This window comes from Polypterus senegalus, chromosome 1 (genome assembly GCF_016835505.1).
Source record: "Polypterus senegalus isolate Bchr_013 chromosome 1, ASM1683550v1, whole genome shotgun sequence".
Classification (NCBI taxonomy): Eukaryota; Metazoa; Chordata; class Cladistia; order Polypteriformes; family Polypteridae; genus Polypterus; species Polypterus senegalus.
This window is the reverse complement of record NC_053154.1, coordinates 49,989,308-50,013,968: the sequence shown is the minus strand read 5'-3', so window position 1 is coordinate 50,013,968 and position 24,661 is coordinate 49,989,308. Positions and strand designations below refer to the sequence as shown.

At 35.7% G+C, this 24,661-nt stretch overlaps 1 protein-coding gene across 3 annotated transcripts in view; it reads left to right on the top strand.

Annotated features, from left to right (window-relative positions):
- Positions 1 to 24,661, top strand: part of shank2b (SH3 and multiple ankyrin repeat domains 2b) — a 1,055,424-nt gene that overhangs the window by 223,864 nt on the left and 806,899 nt on the right. For all 3 annotated transcript variants that reach the window (XM_039749058.1, XM_039749068.1, XM_039749076.1), the window contains exon 4: positions 19,137 to 19,365. In XM_039749058.1, coding sequence (XP_039604992.1) covers positions 19,162 to 19,365 — 204 coding nt within the window. In that variant the 5' untranslated portion in view covers positions 19,137 to 19,161. The remainder of the gene's footprint in view (positions 1 to 19,136; positions 19,366 to 24,661) is intronic.

Genomic DNA, 24,661 nt, shown 5'->3' with positions numbered 1-24,661 from the left:
TGGTGCAATACAGTGACATTGGATTGGTGAAACGAGAGGCGTGGTACAACATAACAGTACTCTACAGTACATTAACAAATGCTGCAGGTATTCTAAGTTGAAATTGAAAGACCACTGCTCGGAAAATAGAACAAGGGGAGAACATGCAGTGGACAGCGTCCTGGAATGGTAATTAAACCCATGATGGTTGATCTGTGCAACTGTACACTGTGATGTTTCAAACTTGTACTATGAACAATACATACAAATAAAGGACAACATTGAGTTCTTCAAATGGGTCATTCTCAACAGTAGATGTCCCTACTGATCATTAAGTACTCTTGTGTGCTGGCCGCTGCACCATTTATGGACTCCATGTTTGCAATTATTTGAGTACACCATCCAGATCTAAACACTAGTGTGGAGAGTCGCTAGTGTACTGAAGAGTCTATAGTTGCAGGTGGAAGCTGCTGTCGCTGTACTTTGTATAAGAGCCAGAGCGAATGTTATTTACCTATTTATCTTGGTTTATTTACTTATCTTCCTACAGCATAAAGTCACAAGTAGACTGCAGAGCTTCCCGTGTACATATACAAAGTACAGCGGCGGCAAAAGTGTGACATGCATTCTTTCTCAGATGTAGAACCCTCATCCTGAGTTCACCTCTGTTATAGGACGTCTTTATGTGAAAACAGCAGTGTCAGATCGGGGGAAGCGTGAACGCAACTGAGAAAATAAAACTGAATTAAAAAAAGCTAACCTTTACAAGTATGATAAATTTACACCGGCTGTTAAAGACTCAAATCAAATGTATGTTTTTATTCTAAAATTGCAAGAATAAGTGCAGCTCACTTCTGAAAATGGAGTCGTCCAGGATCGAACCCGTGAAGTTTTGATTACCAGTCAACAGTTGTTAACGTTGCGCCACCAAAGCGGTCATATCAAAGGGGTGTCAATAACGCACCCTAATGCAGGTTTTTTTTCTGTAGTTATAATCTTGAATAGAAGTGCACTTGTTCTGTTATATTTGTGTACCTTTTGCAAAAGTGTTTACTTGATATTTGGACTTCAGGCACATTATACACTTAATTTCTACATTTTGTCAGTTATTACTAAAACATGACAAACGTTTCTGTTTTAACGATGTGTTTACATAGATTGTAAGATTGTGGGACGGATTTACGAGTTTTTTCGTAGTCTTTGGTAAATCTTATTTTTAATTATTAAGATGCTTTTTCATTAAGAATTCATTTTTTGAACTAAAAACCTCTACTTGATGATCAAATGTTTGAAATGGCACATTGTTATTGCACATCTTGTTGTTTACTTGCTTAACTGCTAAATTCAGTGTTATTGGTTATTTCCTCTTTATTCAGATACTGAAAGGACATTTCAATTCATTCATTGTGCTTTCCAGTTGGTACATATTTGAATTGGTTAGAGAGTAAAATAAAAGCAGAGTAATTAGTAATGTGCTTGCTTTTTCCCATAAAGTAACCCTTTTATAATTTGAGAGAAATAATTAGCAGTTTATAATGGATTACTTTCTTTGAGTAAGTAACCCAACTCTGCACTCAGCAGCCCTGGCAACTTTATAGTTGTCCAGTGTAGGTATTTAAATCACACACTTTATTAAAATCTTTAATCTATCTAATCATTTCCAAACCCAGTTCAGGGTCAAGGGAACTGGAGCCTTTAGATGTAAGACAACAACCTAGTCTGGTTAAGACACCAGACCACTTTAATGACATACTCAAATATGTTATTTTTATTATTTTCTATGATAAAGTGAATTCTTTCTTCATTTAATTTGAGAAAGTATTTGCACTGATTTATTTGGCTTGCTCAGAGACAGATCAAAATTAACAATTTATGCTACTTTCTTGCCACTAACATTTGCATGTCTTTTTTCTGTACAATTTTGTCTTAATTTGCATAATTTATGAATGCTAGTAGAAAGACCATATGTTGTTTTACAGTATTTTGTGTTCATTGATTTTGTAAATAAGGGATAGTATACCTAATATATGAGAGAAAGTATTTATTTGGCTTAGGCTTGTTAGGATTCTTATTTGGCCTAAGCTCTTTCCTCATCAATTTGCTTCTTCTCCAACCATTATTCTGAGTAGTTAAAAATGGGCACAAAAATAAATTTTTAATAACACTTTAGAAATTCAACAGTGTCTTTCCATTCGTCTCATTATAAATTCTATTCTTCCCACAGAATTTATTCTTCGCCCTTTGTTTCTGAGGTGTTTCTGTCAATCCATCACCCACATTGTAGCAGTCTTTACTTATGAAAATTTAAGTCACATATCTACAAAAGTTCCTCAGACAGCAAAAGAGAGATGCCAAAGCTTCCACTACTCAAATGACCAAAACACTTTAAAGAAAAAAAAGACCTCCTGACAACCATTCACAAGTTGGCTTTGACAAAAGAAGGCCATGAGTGTATACATTTAGCAAGAGTATTAGAATTTAAAGCTTCTTATTTAGAAAATAGTACAAAATATGTTTTACAAAAATATTAAGTAAGTTCATTCATTAGGATACAGAATTTGTATATGGTGTTAAAATGAAAAATCCATACCCAAGCAAAGCTTGTTGTAATTAATAGGATAATTTTAAAAAGAGAAAAATATAAAGCAGGTCCTCTGTTCTGTAGTTAGAAATCACAGTATATGTGAATATATGTGAAATGCAAAAAATAATTTGTGTTAACTCAATTTCATAGTTATAATGCTTGGAGCATACTCAGAATCAAATTTCTATGTTTAAACCAGCTGTATGTTATTCAAAACCATTTCTTCTTTAAATAATTCCATTTAACCACTGATAAAATAATGGAACATGAAATAAGTATTATGTATTATGTATGCAGCATTTAATTTAAACCTTTCAAGAAAAGCTATAAATCTATCAACAGAAGATTAGATATTAGTGGGTGAATTATAGATATTGTCAAATCTAAAGATCTTTAACATTTTAGGGCAACTTTTATTCAGATTCTCAATTAATGTATTCTGTTAATGAGTGGCTTATTGTAGCCTTATGCTAAAGTAATAACCATCTTTAGCTAGATGACCCTTTTTCAGGAGCCTAAAATATGAAACTAGAAACAGAAGGGGGGCCTTCAACTAAGATTCATTAATTAACAAAAAAGAACAAACCAAATATTTAAATACAAAGAAAAACAATATATCCATGAAATTATTAATGAAGTGATTTTAACATATGTGTAATCGATTACTTCACATGTGATGGTGGAAGTGGTTTCTGTTTTCTGCCAGACACATTTTGACACGGTGCTCCATGTTCCTGAATGCATTGGCAAGTGTCTCTGGGGAATACCATCAATTTCACGATTGGATGTTTTCCTTCAAATCTTCCACACTGCAAGGCTTGTTCCGATAGACTTTTCCTTTGAGCATACCCCAAAGGAAGAAGGCTGGTGGTGTCAGATCCGGTGACCATGGTGGCCAAAGCCCCTTTGAAATTACCCTGTTACCAAAGAAGGGCTAAATTTCTGCCATGCTACTTGCCGGTGTGTGACACATTGCTCCATCTAGCTGAAAGTAATCTTCTGTTAATTCTGATATCGCTTAAACAAATTGGTGACCCAGTAGGTTCACACCATGCAGATGCGCTGCTCAATGCTGTACACCACCATCCTGAGGAGAAGTTGAATGACTAAGTGAAAGGGCATGGGTGGTATACACCCAGAAGTTGTAAATGGAGGTCTGGTGGCTACCTCATCACTCCGACGCAGGGGCATCCTGGCTTGTTCGAAACTCCGTATACTAAGGAGCCCATTGCACGTTGTTTCATTCAGATTGCTTCATCGAGAATCTCCCTGTATTAAATCCCAGGATGTGTGTGTGTGTGTGGAGTTTACATTTTCTCAGTGTCTCTGTATGATTTTTCTCCATCATCCCAAAGAATATTTAGTCCTTTTGTGTAAATTTATAGTGAGCCTTGTGATGGCAATCAGAAGGTTTCCGGTTCGAATCCTGTAAATACCAAAACGGACTCTGCTCTATTGGGCCCTTGAGCAAGGACCTTAACCTGCAATTGCTCTGTCCTGGGTATGACGCTAATCTGCATCCAGCCCTGCGTGTAGGCCCTCCAACCTGCAGGGAAGAACGTGGGGGTTGGTGGCAGAATTGGCACTTCAGCCACCATAAAAAAAAGTCACAGTGGTTCCACTCCATCTGAACTGAGGTGCTGAGGTGTCACCCATCGCATGGCTGTGTTCGGGTCCTAATCTGGATCCTGAGTTGGTTTGTCGTGAGGTGTGTGCGGCAATGCACCTCATCCAGTCGTGTCGTCTTCTTTGTCCTTGATGGTACTGTGGTATGCTTGAGCCGCTATCCAATATGTACTGGGAAAAGGTTGATTTGGAAATTAAGAGATTAAGAAAAAATATGTCATATTTAAAGTGAACAACTGCATGGACATTAAATAAATGTGAAGTCGAAATCAGTACCAAAAAGTAATAATATAACCCAAAAGTTGAAAAACATAACAAATACATGTTTACATACCAGTTGTAAGAATGACGCTATATAGCCGCCCGACCCGACACAGATTTGACACGGAAGACGCATGTAAAATTAAATAAAGTTTTATTTTCTTAAGCTGTGAGACACGTTTTCCCTGTGTCCCACAAGCCCAACACAGTCCCAAGCACAATTCAGCAATCAACCATAAATGTCTCTTCTTCTTTCTCCACCACTCCTCACCAAGCTTCGTCCTCCTCCCACCCGATTCTGGCCACTGAGTGGTGGTCGCTGGCTCCCTTTATAGTTCACCCGGAAGTGCTCCAGGTGCTTGATCCCTGATTTCCGGCTGCACTTCCGGGTGTGACAAATCAGTTGCCCACACACGCTCAGGAGTCCCAAATACAGCGCCCCCTGGCGGTACCTGCAGGACCCAACAGGACTGCACCCAACTCCAATTCCCAGGATGCCCTGCGGGAACCCAAGATATTTTTCCACCCCAGGGAGGCTGCCACCTAGCGTTCAGGGGGAGGTGTTGCAATTTCCATGGCTGCTACCCCTGAATATAGTGTGCAGGGGCGTCCTGGCTGGGTAAGGACGCCAAGCCCCTGTCACATTGTGTAGTTCTCCATAATTATTATTGGCAAAGGAAAACCTTGTTTTTAGGAACACTAAGCTTTCCTTTTTTGATAATGTAAAGATTGTGGACTGTTTAGGTTATTCTAGCATTTACTACATTTTCTCTTGACACTTGATTTTTCTTGTTGTCACCAAAATACTGGATAACATTTTTACTATCTTGTTGTTTGTCAATGCCATAAGAGCAGTGGGAAACATGAAAAACACAGAGACGGTGTCTTTACTGTATTAAGGGTTGGGACAGCTAGCACTGAAATTATTTCTTTATTTTAAATTGAATTAACAAGTTTAACAGCATGTGCATGTGAATAACTCAAAAGTGTGAAACATATAACAACAACAACAACAACATTTATTTATATAGCACATTTTCATACAAACAGTAGCTCAAAGTGCTTTCCATAATAAAGAATAGAAAAAAGACACAATAAGAAAACAAAATAAATCAACATTAATTAACATCGAATAAGAGTAAGGTTCAATGGCCAGGGGGGACAGAAAAACAAAAAAACTCCAGACGGCTGGAGAAAAAATAAAATCTGTAGGGATTCCAGACCATGAGACCGCCCAGTCCCCTCTGGGCATTCTACCTAACATAAATGAAACAGTCCTCTTTGGATTTAGGGTTCTCACGGAAGGGCCTGATGATGATGATGATGGTCACGTAGACTTCTGCCTTTTAATCCATCCATCATTGTTGGAGCATCATGAAGCTTTGAGTAGGTGAAGGTGACGCAGGCCACCACCACAAAGAAACCGGAAGAAAGGCCATGTTAAAGTAATATGTTTTCAGCAGTGTTTTAAATTGTTCTATTGTGTTAGCCTGGCGAATTCCTATTGGCAGGCTATTCCAGATTTTAGGTGCATAGCAGCAGAAGGCCGCCTCACCACTTCTTTTAAGCTTTGTTCTTGGAATTCTAAGGAGACCTTCATTTGAGGATCTGAGGTTACGATTTGGAATATAAGGTGTCAGACATTCCGATATATAAGATGGGGCGAGATTATTTAAGGCTTTATAAACCATAAGCAGAATTTTAAAGTCAATCCTGAATGACACAGGCAACCAGTGTAGTGACATCAAAACTGGAGTAATGTGTTCAGATTTTCTTTTCCTAGTTAGGATTCTAGCAGCCGCATTCTGCACTCGTTGCAAACGATTTATGTCTTTTTTGGGTAGTCCTGAGAGGAGTGCGTTACAGTAATCTAGTCTACTGAAAACAAATGCGTGAACTAATTTCTCAGCATCTTTCAAAGATATAAGAGGTCTAACTTTACTTATGTTTCTTAAGTGAAAAAATGCTGTCCTAGTGATCTGATTAATATGCGATTTAAAATTCAGATTACAGTCAACAATAACCCCTAAGCTTTTTACCTCCGTCTTGACTTTTAATCCTAATGTATCCAGTTTATTTCTAATAGCCTCATTGTATCCATTATTGCTAATCACTAAGATTTCAGTTTTCTCTTTATTTAACTTGAGAAAATTACTATTCATCCATTATATATAAATAAGGGTACTGGATAAATATGGTAATATGCACTGCAACTGTCAAGCTAGGGGTGACATTCTGAAAACAAATAGTTGCAAATAGACAAACAGATTGATTAAATTAAGCTTCTGAAAGACCGTGTGATTAAATGAATACATAGTTTAATGAAAATTGAATAAATGAGGCGATTGCAGTGTCAGTTTTTCTTAATGCTTAGATTTGTGGTAGCCATGCTAATCCTGCAGACTCTTGTATACTGTCTTATCTTCAAATCACAAAAGAGGAAGACTTTCCAGAATTTGTGAGTAAACCCCTTGCTAGAGCATAGCGGAATCAAATTGCCATTGTAAATGTGAACAAATAGATACCATAGGTAACAACAGAATTATGGCAATGACATAAAACAGGGAGGTAAACTCATCATAAACCCCTGGACACTTCAAAGACGCTGATTATCAAGGCACAAAGGGATTTAAGGTGGGCCGGTATTCCAAGTGTTTTTGTAGGCTTCAGGAATTCTAGTGTTAATGATTAATGTAAATATGTTAATAAAATTTAAAAAATAAAATCTTGAATGGTCAATAGACCATTATCTTCATGAAGGGAATGGTATGTAAAAAGAAGCAGAAGACCATACTTTCAGAAATAACAGCAATTACAAAGTAGCGTTGGGCACATGTTTAAGTAGCCCTAAATGATTGCAGCACATGAAGGCTGTTATCTAATTAGACGTCTTGCACCACCACTTATTAACATGCTTAACTCTGAACTGAGTGAAATGAATTAAACTAACCTTAAATAAACTGATGACACTTGATTAACAACAAATTGACTCACAGAGCTCAAACCACAGTTTTTTTTTTCAGAATAAAGGAAGAAAACAAAAGAAATAAGGGCCATAAAGTACAAAAAGGGGAAAGACTCTTGTCAGATCCTGTCAGACAGGCTGGCATTTTCGTAAGACAATTTTAAAATGCTTGGTGAAAAACTTACGACTATATACCTACTGAGGCACTATAGTTTATCAAAAGGTCTTTTTTTTTGCATTTTACTAATATGGATAAGACTTGAATGTATCATGTGGTTTAACTTATGGTATCTTCTTTTAACATGTTGCAATAAAGATTTATGTAAATAACAAAACCAAGATCTTACCACCCCCAATTGCCTTTGAATAGACTGCATGGGACTGTATGTTGACCCTCCCCTATAGGGCTGAGGGCAGTGTCTTGTGGTGATGAGTAAGTGGCCCCATCTCTTGAAGAAGTAATATAATCAAGGCATATATATATATATATATATATATATATATATATATATATATATATATATATATACATCCATCCATCCATTTTCTAACCCGCTGAATCCGAATACAGGGTCACGGGGGTCTGCTGGAGCCAATCCTAGCCAACACAGGGCACAAGGCAGGAACCAATCCTGGGCAGGGTGCCAACCCACATATATATATATATATATATATATATATATATATATATATATACACTGTGTGTGTGTGTGTATATATATATATATATATATATATATATATATATATATATAATGTATATAGACAATGTGAAATACCAACAAATATGCAAAATAAAATAGATAAAATAATACGAAGAAACACATCAAAATTGAACAAAGAAGACATTATAAAAAAGGATTTTAGTCCCAGGCAGGGGAAGGAACCCTGGCTTAATTATAACAATATTCAGACAAAGAATCAGAATGGGGTCTTACCCCAGAGCTGTCAAGGAGCTGTCATAGCAATACTTTCTTAATCGTTCTTAATCTGAAGGAAATCAAAAGCAAAAGGAGTTTAAAATCTTATGAAAAATACAGATTTTGAACTGTGCTTAATAAAGTGATGCATCCAGGTCAGAGTTGCTGTGTGCCTAACACAACCATTTTAAATTTTTTTTTTTTTTAGTTTGAGACATTTTAGCTACCTTAGACCCTTTTAACTTTTGTATAATTTTGTATGCTGGTTGGCTTAGTCGTTCCTTTTAGTGGAGTACTTTGAGGGATTTTGATTTTGGAGAAAATTCTCTTAAATGTATTCAGTTACTATATAGCAATGTTTCTAGAATGGAAATTGTCAGTGGTGTCTTGTGCATGCTTTTTGCTGTCCAAAGAATAGGGCTGCTCTTTATCCAGAATGATGTATGCGCTGGCTTTGGAGCTGTCTTTGGTGGAGCTAAGAATGGGAACGAGTGGTTTCTCCATCCCAAATTAGAGAAATTAAAGCCACAGCCAATGCATATGATATTGTGGTGATCATTAGAAATCGAGAGAACATTGATAAGATAACTGCTTTTTAACGGACTTTAAAATAAATATAAACTGCCAAAGTAAATTGGGCTAAAAGCACTTCACTGTTAGTAGGAGACTGAGTCTACCTTTGCTAGAAGGGCATCTGCAGTGGAGTACTTGAGGACTCATATACTTTGGTATCTACCTTGGAAATGGACAATTTCTTTAAAAGAACTAGGATGTCTTGCTACAAAATGCGTAGATCAACTATTGAGATGGCGGTGGATCATTCCTTAGATGTCGTCATACAGAGGCATTATGTTGGTCGTTATCAGTTTGATGAACTCCTGCTTGTGGCATAAATGTATCTGTTTGGGGCCCCCATCATGGCTGTTCCAGGAGATATAAGAGGCCATTGTGAATTTCTTTTGGAATGGTATGCACTGGCTAAGGAATAGTGTGCTATACTTGTCACTGGACAAGGGCAATTAAGAATATATGGCTTCTACAACATGAATTTCTGTTTTGCTTATACACATAATGCAAAAAGCACTCATTGATGCTTGTAGCACAATTTTTCTTGAACCAAGCGGAACAAATAAGGCTATGCAACAAATCCAGTGTGGATATCACTATACTAGCCACCAGTGGCTAACAGAGTAGTGGTTCTATACTGGAGGTTGTTGCATGACTTACTGTGCTGCTATCAAAGATGGATTTTGTGGTGAGACTTTAACTGTTTCTATTTATAATACAGAAACTAATTAACAGATTGTGGATCATATATAGTATGGTGGTCTTCTTGTTTGGGTGGAAGGTAACAAAAAGATAGGGGTATACTGTGAACCATACCAACTTTATTATTTGTCAAACAAAACTAAGCATATGGAAAATTAACAATTAATAAGATAAGTGAGTCTGGGATTCATAGATCCAATTGTGTTTTTTTAATGCTATGTGAAAGCAGAGTATACATGAATTTTAATTTTTATAACTCAACAGTTAGGCATATTTATTTTGTGAATAATGTGTTATGTACATGTGTTGATGATGAGTTACACTTGTGTTGTAATTTTTTGTCTCTCTATTTATCTATCTACCTATACCCCCCAATAATCTCAACAATCTAGCAACAGCCATAAATAAACATAGCACGCTGAGATGACAATTCTACACACCTCTTGGGTACCTGTCTGTTGTGTGACAGCAGTGGTGCCATATGAAAAAAGGTGAAAGGTATGACAAGTAGCCCCCAACTGTCAAAATATTATTCAAATAACAATAGGAGAGTATATTCAGTATATTGCAGCAACTTGTCATTTAACAAATACAAAACAGGATGATGGAGAGAGGGATGGCACACCACAGTACACTGGAAGAGTGAGTGCGACTTATAGCCATGGCTGGTTTCAGTGTAACTATTTCTTTACCAGGTACTTCCAGTGGCAATAACAGAGGTAAGGCGATTCTTCTGTGGGTCATTCATTGTTAAATAAATCTGCCATGTTATCAGGCTTTACTAACATTCAGTGCATATGTCTTCAGTCTTTCATCTTGCTATTCCTGTTACAGTATTATTTATGATGTTTTTCCAAATTGCAGCAATTACATTAAGCTTAGCTGAGTATCCTACCTTATTCTTCTATTATTATTATTATTATTATTATTGCTGTTATTGCATTTGTTATTATCTTTGTGGTGAAGCCGTAGCATTAGTATCAGAAAACTACAAAGCATCATCTTGATTTTCAAGGACAGTAAGAAATACCATCAAGAGTACCCACTTTTCAGCTTGGGATGCCTAAAATTGTAACATTATTAATTCTCAAATGTAAATACTTACTCCTCACTGGGAGCATGTTCTTATCCAAGTCTGAATTTTAGTGCAATTCCTAGGAGTATCTTGAGATACAAAATAAGGTCATTCCAAAGGGTTCACATGCTTTTTCTAGCATTGTATGTTGCGTATGGAGTTGGACTTGGAAAGGAACTCGTCAATAATCATTATATACTAGAGGTATAAAGTAACATGTTGCAGTCAATTAATTTTTTTAATTTTTAAGAAATTGTTTTATTGTAAAAACCTAAATAGTAGTTATTAAGCAAGAGGTTAAAACCAACTTTATATGCTTTCAGGAAGTTATGAAAGTTGACATTTTATAAAGGGGTTCATTTTATAACAAATTGTCCATCTTGTTTATCAACATTTAGAATCATGTTATGCATGATGTACTTTGGAATTTAGTATGTGATAGTTTGCCAGAGGCAAAAGTGGCACAGGGCATAGACAGGGCAGTGGTGTCTGTACTTTGCTAGAGGAGCCCATAGAGGCACCTGGAGAGCATCTCTAAGTAATTGAATGAATAAATGCTCAGCAGAGAGAATTATATCATATATTATTAAAGAACTAATTACCCCATGAGTACCAAATTCAGAGAGAGAGAGGGATGAAGACATCACTTCCAGTTGTATTCAAGTTCATTTGTGGGACCCACTGTGCCTCAATCAAATAAAGGAGCAAACAGAATGCAATAAAAAGCCACAAATTAGCAATAAGTAAATAAAGTGTAGATCATTGCAATCACAGAGTGCCAATCTTGGGGCACACATTGGCCATGCAGAGAAGTAGTGGTGTGGGACTGGCTCGTTCCATTGTTTGAAGTCACAGCTCTGGGCATGGCAAGAATGTCTTTTTTTTGTTTTCCATGTATCTGTGCAGATGCTTCTTACTTTCTTCTTCCATTAAGAAGAAAGAAATGCATTGTAAATAGTAATAAATCTTTTTTTATTATTTTAAAGCGTGTCAGGTGTATTCTAATGAGGAGTAGGAGAGGGAAAGAGTTCCTTTAAGTCTTGTTTTGATATTGTTGCAGGACACTTGGCTAATTTTAATGCTTAATTAGCTATGTGCTGCAGTGCTGCTGGTGCACAATGATAATTATTATATACTGTATCTGGTGGTAGTACTCATAATTACAAGATTTTTGATACATTTTTTTTAAGCATGTGGGGTGAAAATCTGGCAGTTTCTCAACTTTTCTAGCTTTGGGACTCAGTTTTACCTTTTTAAAGTTCACCGACAACCCATATACAGCTCAGGGGGTTGAAACAATAGGGAGTTCAAGAAACAAGTGTGGTTAGAGATGGGGAGAAATGTTGCACAGCACTGTCAAGTGCTCAGGTGGACTGTCTCAGGGCCTGTTAGTAGATTTTTCCATGTGTGTTTGTTACCCATCCATCACATTAGCAATGTTCTTAATGTAGGCGTGCGTAAAAGTTGGGCGCCATGGGGTACAGCCCTTTTATGTCATGCTGGTCTCACAATGCATCATAGGATACTTGGAAAAAAAATGTTTGCCTAAGTTGACTGCACGGCAAATTTCCAGAAACATTTTGGCAAACACAGTATATTCTCTGCGAAACACACTTTGGTTTATTTTGCAAATCAATACTACTGATTACATTATTTGATGAACTGGTGTTTTTTCCCTTGTCTTATTTTGCATTCAGAAATATGCATTAATGTGAGATTTACATTTATAGAAAATTTTGAGATATTTGAAATTTTGTCATACCTTTAAAATACTTACCTTTCTTTTTATTATTTTCATATGAATTAACTTTTTTAAGTGGAGTTTGTATACATAGTTTTATGCTAAAAATGACCATCAGAGCAAATACAAGGTCAATTGACCCAGAATAGTTAAAGGCTGCATTTCCAGTACAGTGCTATAGTTGCTGTTGTACTTATTAGTAAGTAATGACTTAAATAACCAAAATACCTAATAAATGAAAATAATGATAGTGATGAAAATGTATATAACCAAGATAAAAACTATATAGTATTCGCATCTAACATGCATAAATGGTTGCTGCATTTCAATGACAGTTTTGCAAATCCACTTTTTACATTTCTGAATTGACATACAAATGGAGAAGCTGGGAAATTGCTTAATTAAGATAAGAGTATAATTAAAAGCAGAAGTTGGTTGGATCAAAAACTGCAACAACAGTTGATCCGCAGGAATGACCTTGAGAACAACTGCTTTACAAGTCAAGTTAAGTTTATTTTAATGGTTATATATAATACAATGAAATTTCTACTTGCATGACCCCTCAGAACAGCTGGAAAAAATTACAGTAGAATAAATAAATAAACAAATAAATAAACAAATAAATAATTAAATACAAATTATGCATAGAAAGTAAATCTATATGCACACTATTTGAATTCTTATGATTAATTGTTCAGCAGCCTGAGGACATGCAGGTAGAAAACTTAAATGATTCACATACTTAGTTAAGAAGCTTCAAAACACTTATAAGACGAAGAGAAGATGCCTTATATACAATTCTTTCAAAGAATACAGTCAGTATATTTGTAGCCTGCATACTATATATACTGTACATGAAGAGTATGTCATTTAAATATGCATAATGAGCTATTGTTCATGACTTGTATTTCAGAGGTTATATTGGGAACATGAATGACTCTTAAAGTATTTATAACTTTAAATTGAAATCCAATTCATTTCTTTTATATAGCATCTTTTAAAATTCTGCCCTGTTTTCTTAAATTCCATGTGTTATTTTCATTTCTGCATTTACTGCTTTAGGAAGTAAATGTCAAGAACAGCTGAGTTGATCAATTACAAGCGCCAGACACCAGGAAGAAACCACAGGTCAAGACTGTAAATGGATTTTTCTACTGATCTCAGTTCTTACATAAAGATAGTGAAATATGTCAAGGCTTCATTTTCATTTTTGCCCTTACCATGTCTTGTATTAACCTTTACAGCCTTTTTCTTTGGCTAATAGCTTTGCTTAATATTTTCATATTATTTGTAATTACAGCCTACTTTTCATTTTAATTGATGTGCTAAAGTTTGTGAGACCTTCTTATTAGGTCATGGGTCACACTTCTTTTTAAAAGTGCATTGGTTTGTTGATCCCAGGAATGCAGTATCTGGTAAACAGCACTGCATATCTCATAGATTATCATATAAAAAAATAAATGTTATTAGTTAACTTTCTTTGTATCCTGGGAATGCACAGTGCTTTTCGTTATTAGAACATTTATTTTTGTTACTGGAACGACTCTAAATTGTTTCTATATAGTTTAGTATTGGTGTGCTATTGTGGTATACCTTTCCATATTTTGCTGTTCTGCTTCTAGTACTGCTGGGATTACTGCCATCTCCTCACTCCTAATTGTGCAGTAATTTTTCAGAATATAATCATTTATTCATTTTAGAAAGCATGCCAGTCCTACTGGCTAGGTATGTTACTTTGCAGTTAGCATCTACAACACCCTAGACGTATATCAAGCTAGTTACATGTAGTGATTTAACAATTTTTTTGTTGTATTTGAAACATGTTGTATGTTTTTTTTGTACTAATCATTCGTCATAATTTTTTAGAAGAAATATGGCATGCATTTGTGGGTGGTGTGGTTCAGCATCATCCTGATGGTCTCTTAAAGCATTATATGGGATATGGCACCATTCCTATTTGTTCCTTGAGATCTTCAATATCATTTTTTGCGGTACTTGGTCTCCTTTGTGTTGAGATATATCTGACACCACTTACAACCATTTCCTTATTTGGTCTTTCTCTTGGACCCTCATCCCCCCCACATCCATTTGGGTTCACCTCTTCACCAGCAGTCATATTCCATTTGCTCTCTATGCACAAGCCTTCTTAGTCTGTTTCTACTCAGCACAGTGCCTCATAGCTCTGAATTTCTTCTCATTATATCTACCTGAACATTCTCATCCCCATTCTTTCCAGCTTTGTTTCATGTCCCATTTTCATCAGCCATTTCTTACTCCCTTAGAGCATACTACCCCTCAGACTGCTTTCATAAACTTCACCCTCCAATGCCAGCAGAAAGACTCCATTAGAAGGAAGAATAGGGGACAGCTCCTGGAATTTGTTCCATGTGTGGCTCACTCTGGTTGTCACTGCATTGCCCACGCCTCTGGCTGTCAACTAAAGCCAATGTCACATTATACGACTTCTAGTCAAATTGGATGTTAGACTTGGCAACAGCAGTTGCTAATTTCATCACTGGAGCATGTCAGTGTAAACAACTGAAAACCACATGACATGTCAAATTATGCAACTACTTGATGTAATTCCAACACAATTTCATATTTCCAAAACTGGTTTGATTTTGTCAGGGCAAAACATGGACAGTTAGTTAGGTGTGAATCGCTGGGTATATGAGTGTACACGACAGGCAGTTACACTGATTCTATAGGATTATGTAAATTACATCTGTGATGGAAAATTGCCAGAAAAGCTGTCTAATGTGACGTGACCTTAATTATCCAAACTTTCCTACTTTGCCCAAAACTACTCCATTGTTTATTTTAATTTCCATGTATTACATCAGTATTCTACAAATCTCCCACATACTTTCTACAAACAAAGGTTGCACTTGCCAAATACACCACTATATCATTTATTCTCTCCCTATGAAAACCCAAGCATTTGATCAAGTTTCTCCCAATTCATGTACCGTATATGCCATATGACCAGGTACCAATCTAATGCCCCAGCTCCTCCAACCATCACGTTTGTCTTCCATTTCCAAAACTGTTTTCCATTTCTGTATATTCTTCTACAGTTCCTCTTCAATTTTTGTGCCATCAAAATGAGATTATCAGCATCTAAGGTCTCTCATAGGAATCCTTCACAAGCTGATCTAGTCCCCACCACCTTCACTATCATGAAAGCAAAAGAGTCAAAACAGTTCCTTGGTACAGCCCCTTCACTTCAAAACTTTAAAAAACTACTGTTTTTTTCTGTTTCTCGCAGTTGTTTTAGCAGTAAGTTAGTTGCTATTCTGTTTTGATTAATGATAAAGCAGTTGATCTTTTCACACAGTATTATTCAATCCTATTTTCTCATAAAAAAAATCTGATCATTTTCTGTCGGGGCATAATGAAGCTAATTAATTGCAGTTTATACAATGTTTTATTTTTTCTCGTATATGTAGCAATCAAGTGTATATTGCTTTCAGTGGGGATCCAAATACCCCTTCACCGCATAGATTTTTCAGGTAGTATGAAACAGAATGTTGTTAAATTGCTCCACAAAATCTGTTTGTACTGTATATTTAGTAAAAATCTGTCTATTATTTAAAGTGATTTTTAACACTACATTTTCCATCTGTAATATGTCAGAAATTTTGCACATCTTCGCTCAAGGATGTACCTTATCTTTATTGTAGAATTTGGCTGTGCTTTTTTCATTTGCATATCATTTTCTTATTGAGCCAGATGAATACTATGCTCTTAAAAAATTAAGAAAAATAGGCAAGCTGAAATTCTGTGAGCTCTACAAATACAGAGAACATGACAGTAAAGAACAATTAATGCCTACAAAAAACAAGCGCTCTGCTGCTTGGCACAGTTGAAAGATGATTTACTACATGAACATGAACATCTAAGCACTGTGAATCTAGTCATTGAAAGTGTACTACATGAAAATAAATAAAGTGACTTTTCTTCCAGTCAGTCTCACATTCTTTTAACTTGTATGGGTTTCTTGGATTTCTTGTTAGATCACCCAGTTAGTTAATCTTTTGTTTGTACTGTGTATGCTGTAATATTAATTAAAAAGACAGAATAAAGAGTCAGGGTACACCCTCAGTAGTCCCCGTTTAAAAGGCAAGATGACTGTTAGAGCCAAAAATGCTTGAACCATCACTGACACTCTGATTTCTGAGGCTGTTAATTCTTAAATTGGATCAGAGGTGGAATAGACTCGGCTTACAGTTTGTAGGCATCATCCTTAGTAGTCTTTCATTCTGAAACTTTCTGTTCTGAGGGCAAGAAGGCAAAGCCTATTAGCGACAGCTCTACCTTGCTCACCAGAGCCCTGAAGAAGCCCCTTAAGTACACGTGACTGACAATGCATTTAACAGAGCAGGCTATCAAAATGTTAAAATAAAAGCAGCTTATAGTAACTAAAATGTTAATGATGTCTTAAATGACTCAATGCTTTTTTATTTTTTCTTAGTATGCTTTAATGTGCCCAGGAAGCTTTGTGAGTTGAGATGAAGCAAAACTGCCAGTTCCAGTGAAATGATTCAGAATTAAATTTGTATCCAGCCCACCAAGTATCTATTATAGTGAGACTTTGTCATCACCAGTGTTGTTGAAAGAAACACTTTGGTTACTTTTATTTAGTTATACTGAAGGATATAAACCTTTAGTAAGACAGAGTCAAACCAACATTAATTTATATTGAAAATCTTAAACTTCTCCGACAGTCTTTTGTTTGGCAAATTTTATTGATGTACTTATTTGAGATTTGATATATTAATAAAAATTCATTGCATTTAAATATAGTCATTTCAAAGCATCTCTTAATGTGGTGAAAGGGAACATTGAACTAATAATACAGTGCTAATTTTAAAAATTAGTATTGTCTCATTGCTCCATCATTTAGTGTCAAGATGTGGTGATGTCAAAAGTGCATTTGAGGCAAATAACTGACAGGGAGATTTTCTTTAGGCTAACTATGTAAGACATGCTGAACAGTTTATAGCAAATTATTACACAGTGCAGTGTATTTATGGAAACTAGAGTCAGAAAACATTGAACCTGTGGCAAAATAAGACTGTAGAAATCAAAGAAAACAAATCATTTTTATAGAAACACACAGCACTGTTTGCAACCTGAGAGTGTAACGACTATTTTGCTGGCATTTGCTCCATTTTAATTCTCAACTCCAAATTATAATCCCATTATTTACCTTTACACTTATTCTGTTAGCAGATGCTGTTATTCATAAGAGAGATCAGACATGATTGTGTAACATCAGCTTGAGGACTGTTTTGAAAACAATTTTTACAGAAAAAGGTTACAAAATTGAACAATTGAGAGGGCGAGAAGAAACTTAAGGACTTTTTAGTGTCTCCATGTACTGTACATAGGTATTGTTCCATTGATTACTCTGTAGGCAAGCATTAAGGATTTGAACCTAATGCATAACTGCTGCAGGGAGCAAGTCGGAATGACCTTTTTCTTGTCTGTCAATAATCAAATATCACTTTAGCAAAAGCACAGATCTACCCAAATATAGGGCAGGTGTTTGTCAATTTAGTTTTTCTTTCTAAAGTACCTTAATATTGATCACCATTTTTGATTGACTGGTCAAGTCAAGGGCAGCATGACAGTACAGACATAAGTTCAAATCACCAGCATGGTGGATCTGAATCCTGAACCCACTTGTTATCCCTTTCTCTGCATGTTTTCTCCCAGTGTGCTAGTTTTCCACCCACATCCACAAACATTTGCATTTTTGATTAAATGACAACTCAGTGTTTGGAGTGTGTATCAGAAAACTGTGTAATAGACTCTGGTGGGTTGGAATGTCATCTGCTGGGCTGGTTCCTCCATTGTGTCAGAGACTTCCGAGATAGGTTAAGTGACTTTGAAATGGATTTAACGGTATTGAGATTGTTATGTTATGTAATATTTTAATGCCAGCTCAAGTCAATGTGAAGATGTTGATGGTAAAAAGAAAGTGCAGGTCAAGATAAAGAAGAGCATGCTCATTTAAACACAATATACTTCACAGTTCCTTTTGAGCTACCGCTTATAACTTTCAGACAATCACGTCTGTTATCGTATTTTGTAGGATTTTGTAGGATTCTGTCATAAGTTTAATTTTTGTAGAATAACCTCTACATAGTTTGCTTATGTTGCAGTATTATGACTGTTTGTAAAATACTTTACTATTACTCATTGTGAAATATCTAAAGCAAAGCAGGATGAGCAGCAATGAAATACCTGTTTCCAGTGAAGTCCAGAATATTTTTTCAGTTAGCTGTTTTTCCAGATGCTTCCCATGTCTTCTGCCCCAACTTACTAAAGGTTCTGGCCTGCTCATGTAACTTTGTTACTAGTCACTACTAACCATGGAGCAGTTACTTTATGGGAGGTCTGAGAGTATTTCACACTTTTCTTTTTTCTAAGTTTGGACATGCTGCATAGCTTTCTAAATTTAAGTTATCAAACACCCCTTTAGGTTTTTTTTTTTTTGTTTTGTTTTTTAAACAGCTGGATTTGACTGTAATTTTTTCTTTCAAAGCAGTTTTGTAATATAATGTACCTTATGCAAAACAATTCAACATAGCACTACAATGGCTTTTATTAAAACTCTGCTAACAAATAAAAGATAAGAAAAACTGTGTTTAAAAATGCATTTTCAAAAAAAATGATCTATTTTATTTTTGGTTTTGTTTCTCTTGAAGCTTGATTGGCTAGAGCAAGCCGAATATGCCCCGAAGTCCCACATCGAGTGAAGATGAGATGGCACAGAGTTTTTCTGACTACTCAATGGAATCCGAATCTGACAGCTCTAAAGAAGAAACTATCTATGACACCATAAGAGCCACCTCTGAAAAACCAAGCAGCAGAATGGAAGATATACAAAACAATACTCTAGTTATCCGTATTATTATGCCAGATCTTCAGCAAACGGTAGGCAAATGGTCAGGCTAGTCACTGTTTCGTATATTCTCCAGAAAACACAGAATTTATTATCATGGATTTATTATGATTCTAGTTATGTTTTATGAAACCATTTTTAATTTTGCCTCGCTATAAAAAATAATAATTTGCAGTGAAGATTTATTTTTGATAAAATGGTGGAATATCTGAAATTCAGTGTGTTGAGCTACATTTTTTGTATGAATATGTGCTATATAAATAAATGTTGATTGATTGATTGATTGATTGAAAGGTGTTGGGTCATACCACTTTCATTTTAATTAGAGACTGCATAAACTGTATGTATTAATAGAGTTGTGTATTAATAGAATAGAAGTAATAGTAGTAGTAGTAGTAACATCTTAGAATGGTGTATTTTTACTATGAAATTATTTTTTTTAAATAAACAAACATAACAGTTAACATCCAGGTAGATCATGATTTGCATATTCCTTTCCTTTTGGTCTAGCAATAAATAGGATTGAGTTGGAAACCAAAAGATTTTGGATTATTCTTAGCTGTCAGCCAAGCACTGTATATAACTATATTAAGCAACTTGACCTCCCAGTGCGCCAAATTTAGAAATAATGACAAAAGGTACTATGCATTTGTGTGTTGTTTTGGAGAGAACCATGAGCTTTAAATAAACGTAACATTGTTAGAAGTTGAATACTTGGAAATGTTTGTTTAGTTACTAACTTATGTTTAGGAAAGGCAGAAATAGGCACATTTAAACTGTAAGCCTCCATTGGAAAAGGAGAAACAAAAATATTAAATGTTAAAGACTTAAAACATTTCTTACTTTGGAGTAAGATAAGTAATAACAGGAAACTTGGTTTATACAACTTTACAAAGAATATACTCAACCATTAACTGCGTCTTCAGGTGAATACTGAATTTTGAGACAATTTTCTCACCTCGGTCAATAGTATTTTTTGTGTTACTTTGATCAAACATTTTGTTTTTCTTCTAGATGCTTCATGAATGCTAATTTTATTTAAGGAAAAGAACTTTTAAAGTATTTTCTTTTTCAATAACGGCACAGTTACATTGAATGCATTGTATTTTAAGTGCTGAATTCTATTTGCCTATCACTGTTGAGGAGAAATTACATTGTTAGAAAATGGAAGAAAGATCCCATAGATTTAAATGTGTAGTGATCTATACTAATAAAAGGCAAAGCCCTCACTCACTCACTCACTCACTGACTCATCACTAATTCTCCAACTTCCCGTGTGGGTGGAAGGCTGAAATTTGGCAGGTTCATTCCTTACAGCTTCCTTACAAAAGTTGGGCAGGTTTTATATCGAAATTCTACGCGTAATAGCCATAACTGGAAGCAGTTTTTTTCCATTTACTGTAATGGAGATGAGCTTCAACGCCGTGGGGGCGGAGTTTCGTGTGACCTCATCACGCCTCCCACGTAATCACGCAGTACATAGAAAACCAGGAAGACCTCAAAAAAAGCGCTTAAGAAAACATGCATTATATAATTGAGAAGGCAGTGAAACAATAAGAAGCGAGCGAGTGACATATACAACCATATTCATGAGTTCTGCTACTTCGGAAACAAAGCACGATGTAAACCTACACTTTAAATTAAGTTCATAGACAGGCTGCCGCTGGCGTTTGTAATTTAGTGCCTGCCCATATAAGGCTGTCCGTCAGCGGCAATCCAATAGCAAACTGCCACGGGTAAATATTCACGGGTGAAGGACTGTGCTTATGGAGAGGAAGATGAGATGGTCAGGGTGGTGTTTGACACAAACTCAGCGAAACTGCGAGAGAAAGTTTTAAGTGCCAGAACTAAGGTAACATTAAATACAGCCATGGACATAGCACGAGATGGCACCAGCACAGCTGGGAACCTTCGATGCATGTACACCGAGCGGCTCACGTGAACTGGCGCGTGCACAGATAAAAAGCAACAGTTCCAAAGAGGCTGAACAAAAACCGAATTACACAATTGAAAAGGCAGCAAAAAATATGAAGCGTCTGATAAGCATATTCATAAATCCAGCTACTGCGGAAACAAAGCACACGGTGGAAAAAGTCAATGTCCCGCTAAAGGAAGACAGTGTTAAAAAACCCGTGTATGCAGTGTGTCAGGTCTCAGATAAAGAAGAAGACGAGCTGTTTATTGATGCAGTAAGAAACGAATCGATGAATGAAACCTGTCATCTTTACAACGATTGACAAACACGGAATGTAACTTGAACACAACACATCCTACAAATACGAACCTGATTGAAAGAAATAATGATAATCAAATCCTTGATGACAGCAACACTCAGTAACACTCACAAAACAAATACTGTATATTGACAGTCATGTTACGTTATTTTTAAAATGTTCCCTTTTCTTTTTCTAGCTTTTTTAACACACTACTTCTCCGCTGCGATACGCAGGTATATATATATGTATATATATGTATATATATATCCTGATCTACATACTCGAATAATGGATACTTTATTCGCCATCAATGATTGTTTTGGTAAAGCCATACTCAGTGTATTCATTAGATGAACGGTAAAAAGTAAGAGCGAGGGAGGATGACTCATTGAGGCATGCAGGCTGTAGTCTTGCGTCAACTCTATCTGAATTGCGCGATCACATTTGAAAAAATATATCTTTTCAAGTTCTATTTAGTCCATATGTGTCAAACTCAAGGGCACATCCGGCCCGGCGTGTAATTATATCCGGCCCGCGAGATCATTTTATATACTGTATTATTGTTATTAATGGCCCGGGTATATGAAGCGCTGGTAACACAATAAACTACAGATCCCATAATGCAGCGCTTCAGCTGCCTTGCTGAACACTTACCGCGTTATAGAGTTATTGCGCACTGAGTTTGCACGGCGCTTTGGTGACTTTGAAGAACAAAAAAAGTCCGTCTACATGCGGCTCGAACCTTGTGCATGTTTGGTAGCACATATCTGTGTGAGAAGCTCTTCTCAGTGATAAAGACTAACAAAACAGCACACAGGAGTCGCCTCACTGATGAGCACCTGCAGTCCATCCTGAGAATCTCCACAACACAGAACCTCACACCAAACAGAAACGAACTTGTGGCCAAAAAAAGATGCCAGGCGTCCAGCTCTAAAATGACATATGAGCAAAGACAACTGAATGATTTGATTTGTTATTGCACGTAAGAGCGGAGTCAACCGTTTTAACAAACAGCGTATTGCACTGATACGAAATAGCTGTGTGTGTATATATGTAGATATGTATGTATATGTATATATATGTTTATATATGTGTATATGTATAGATATGTATATATATATATGTTTATGTGTGTGTGTGTAAATATATATATATATATATATATATATGACAACAACACTTATCACTCAGTACACAACAATTACATTGACAATCAGGTTACGTTATTTTCAAAATGTTTCCTTTTCTTTTCATTGCTTCTTTAACACACTACTTCTCCGCTGCGAAGCACGGGTATTTTGCTAGTCAGATATAAAGTAGTAACATTACATATGCCTTTAGTTTGCTTTCATATCTGCCCTTAAAGCAAGACTGAAATTTGATGTGACATATGAAGAGTTAGCATGTGTGTAGTTTTATGAAGTAAAATGCTTCATTCATTAATTATGACACAATCATTAATTAGTCACTCTATATGCACCTTAATGAAACCTTATAAAGACTGTTTTTTGCTGCTGTCTCTGAGAGAAGCAAAGTGTTTATTGGACCCTCCTCATGTGAAAAAGTGCATATTATGGAAACACTGTCTAAGTCAATGCTAGCTATTTACTAACACTTCAGATTTACGTTTTGTCTTTACTTGTTATTAGAGTACAATGTACTATGGTGCTAAAAACGTACAGTAGTGAAACTTTATCTTTCACTAGTAGTCATGCACTGAGGTATATCTGGATTCTGATTCAAAATGCATTCCTTTTGGTTTTTTTTCCTGAACCACTTCCTTCATGAACCACTCTGAAGTTTAATTATTCAGTTAATAATACCCAATAGTCATATGGTACAGTTGACGTTTCACAAGAAAGTGTGTTTAATGCAAAAAAAAAAAACCATATATATATATATTAAAAAGGTTAGTATTGTATATTAACTATGGTATTATTGTAGTTTCTCAATTTCAATTAAACACGAATAAAAAGCCACTGGTGATTTGAAAAATATCTATTTATAGTAGGCAGGGTAAAAAAATGATGCTGCCAATTTACTCTGTGTGTATTATGGTAGTACAGTTTTGGTGTAATTTGTCCCAGCAAATCTTACTTTTTTCTACTCATCTATTGTTTCCAAAAAATCCTCAAGATTTGAAAATCTCCAGGGTGATAATCTATATTAGGATTGCACAGTATACCGATTCTTTAACACATCACAGAGATCTTCATCAATTCCCATCTCACAACCTGTTAGACATTCGGTCAGAGAAGACTGATGGCAAAGACGTATATAAGAAAGGGATAGAAAGGAACAGACAGACAAGCTTGTGAGGCGAGGATACTATGGTGCTTGATTCACAAAGAAGTAAAACATTTTCCAATGTAGCGGGCATATAATAGTAGCTTTCCATGCTACTTGATGTACTGCTTATCTGTATGCATTTAAATTATGTTTTGTAAAGAATGCTGCATACATGCCTAAAAAGCAAATTTCATATTGGTCACTGCAGCTCTGTGATTAATCCCATGGCTGGGGACATTACTATTTTAGTGAAAATCAGATTGTAAATAACTTAGTTGACAGCCTCTGATCAGTATTTATTACTTAAACTTAACCTGTTCAGAAAGGAGGAACACATTCCACAACAAAATAAAGAACAAGGTGCTTAATGAAGTGGATGGGTTTAGAATGCAGCAAAGCTCAGCAAGAGACATGAAAACACAATGCAGTAAGTGACGATATAGATACATTTGTTTATGTATGTACAGTATACTGTATATGTATGTATTGTATGTATGTATGTAAATACTGTATGTTTCCCTATTGAGTTAGTTTTGCAAATGTTGTTGGGTGCAAGATGTGGTTTGATTGCTGTGGACTGCATATGATTAATTATCTTACAAATGAATATAGAGCTAATTCCTTTTTTTTTTTTTAAAAAAAGTGTTGCTTTAACATTTCCTTTGTTTTTACTTACACCTGAAGTCTGTTACTTTTAACTGAAATCGCTGCATTAATGTAAAACTGGGGTAATTCGCTGTGGCTTCTTAAAGTATCTATTTATTTATCTACATTGTAAACACGCTATCAGATTCCTGCATGTGGCTAATAGTTTTGAAATTTC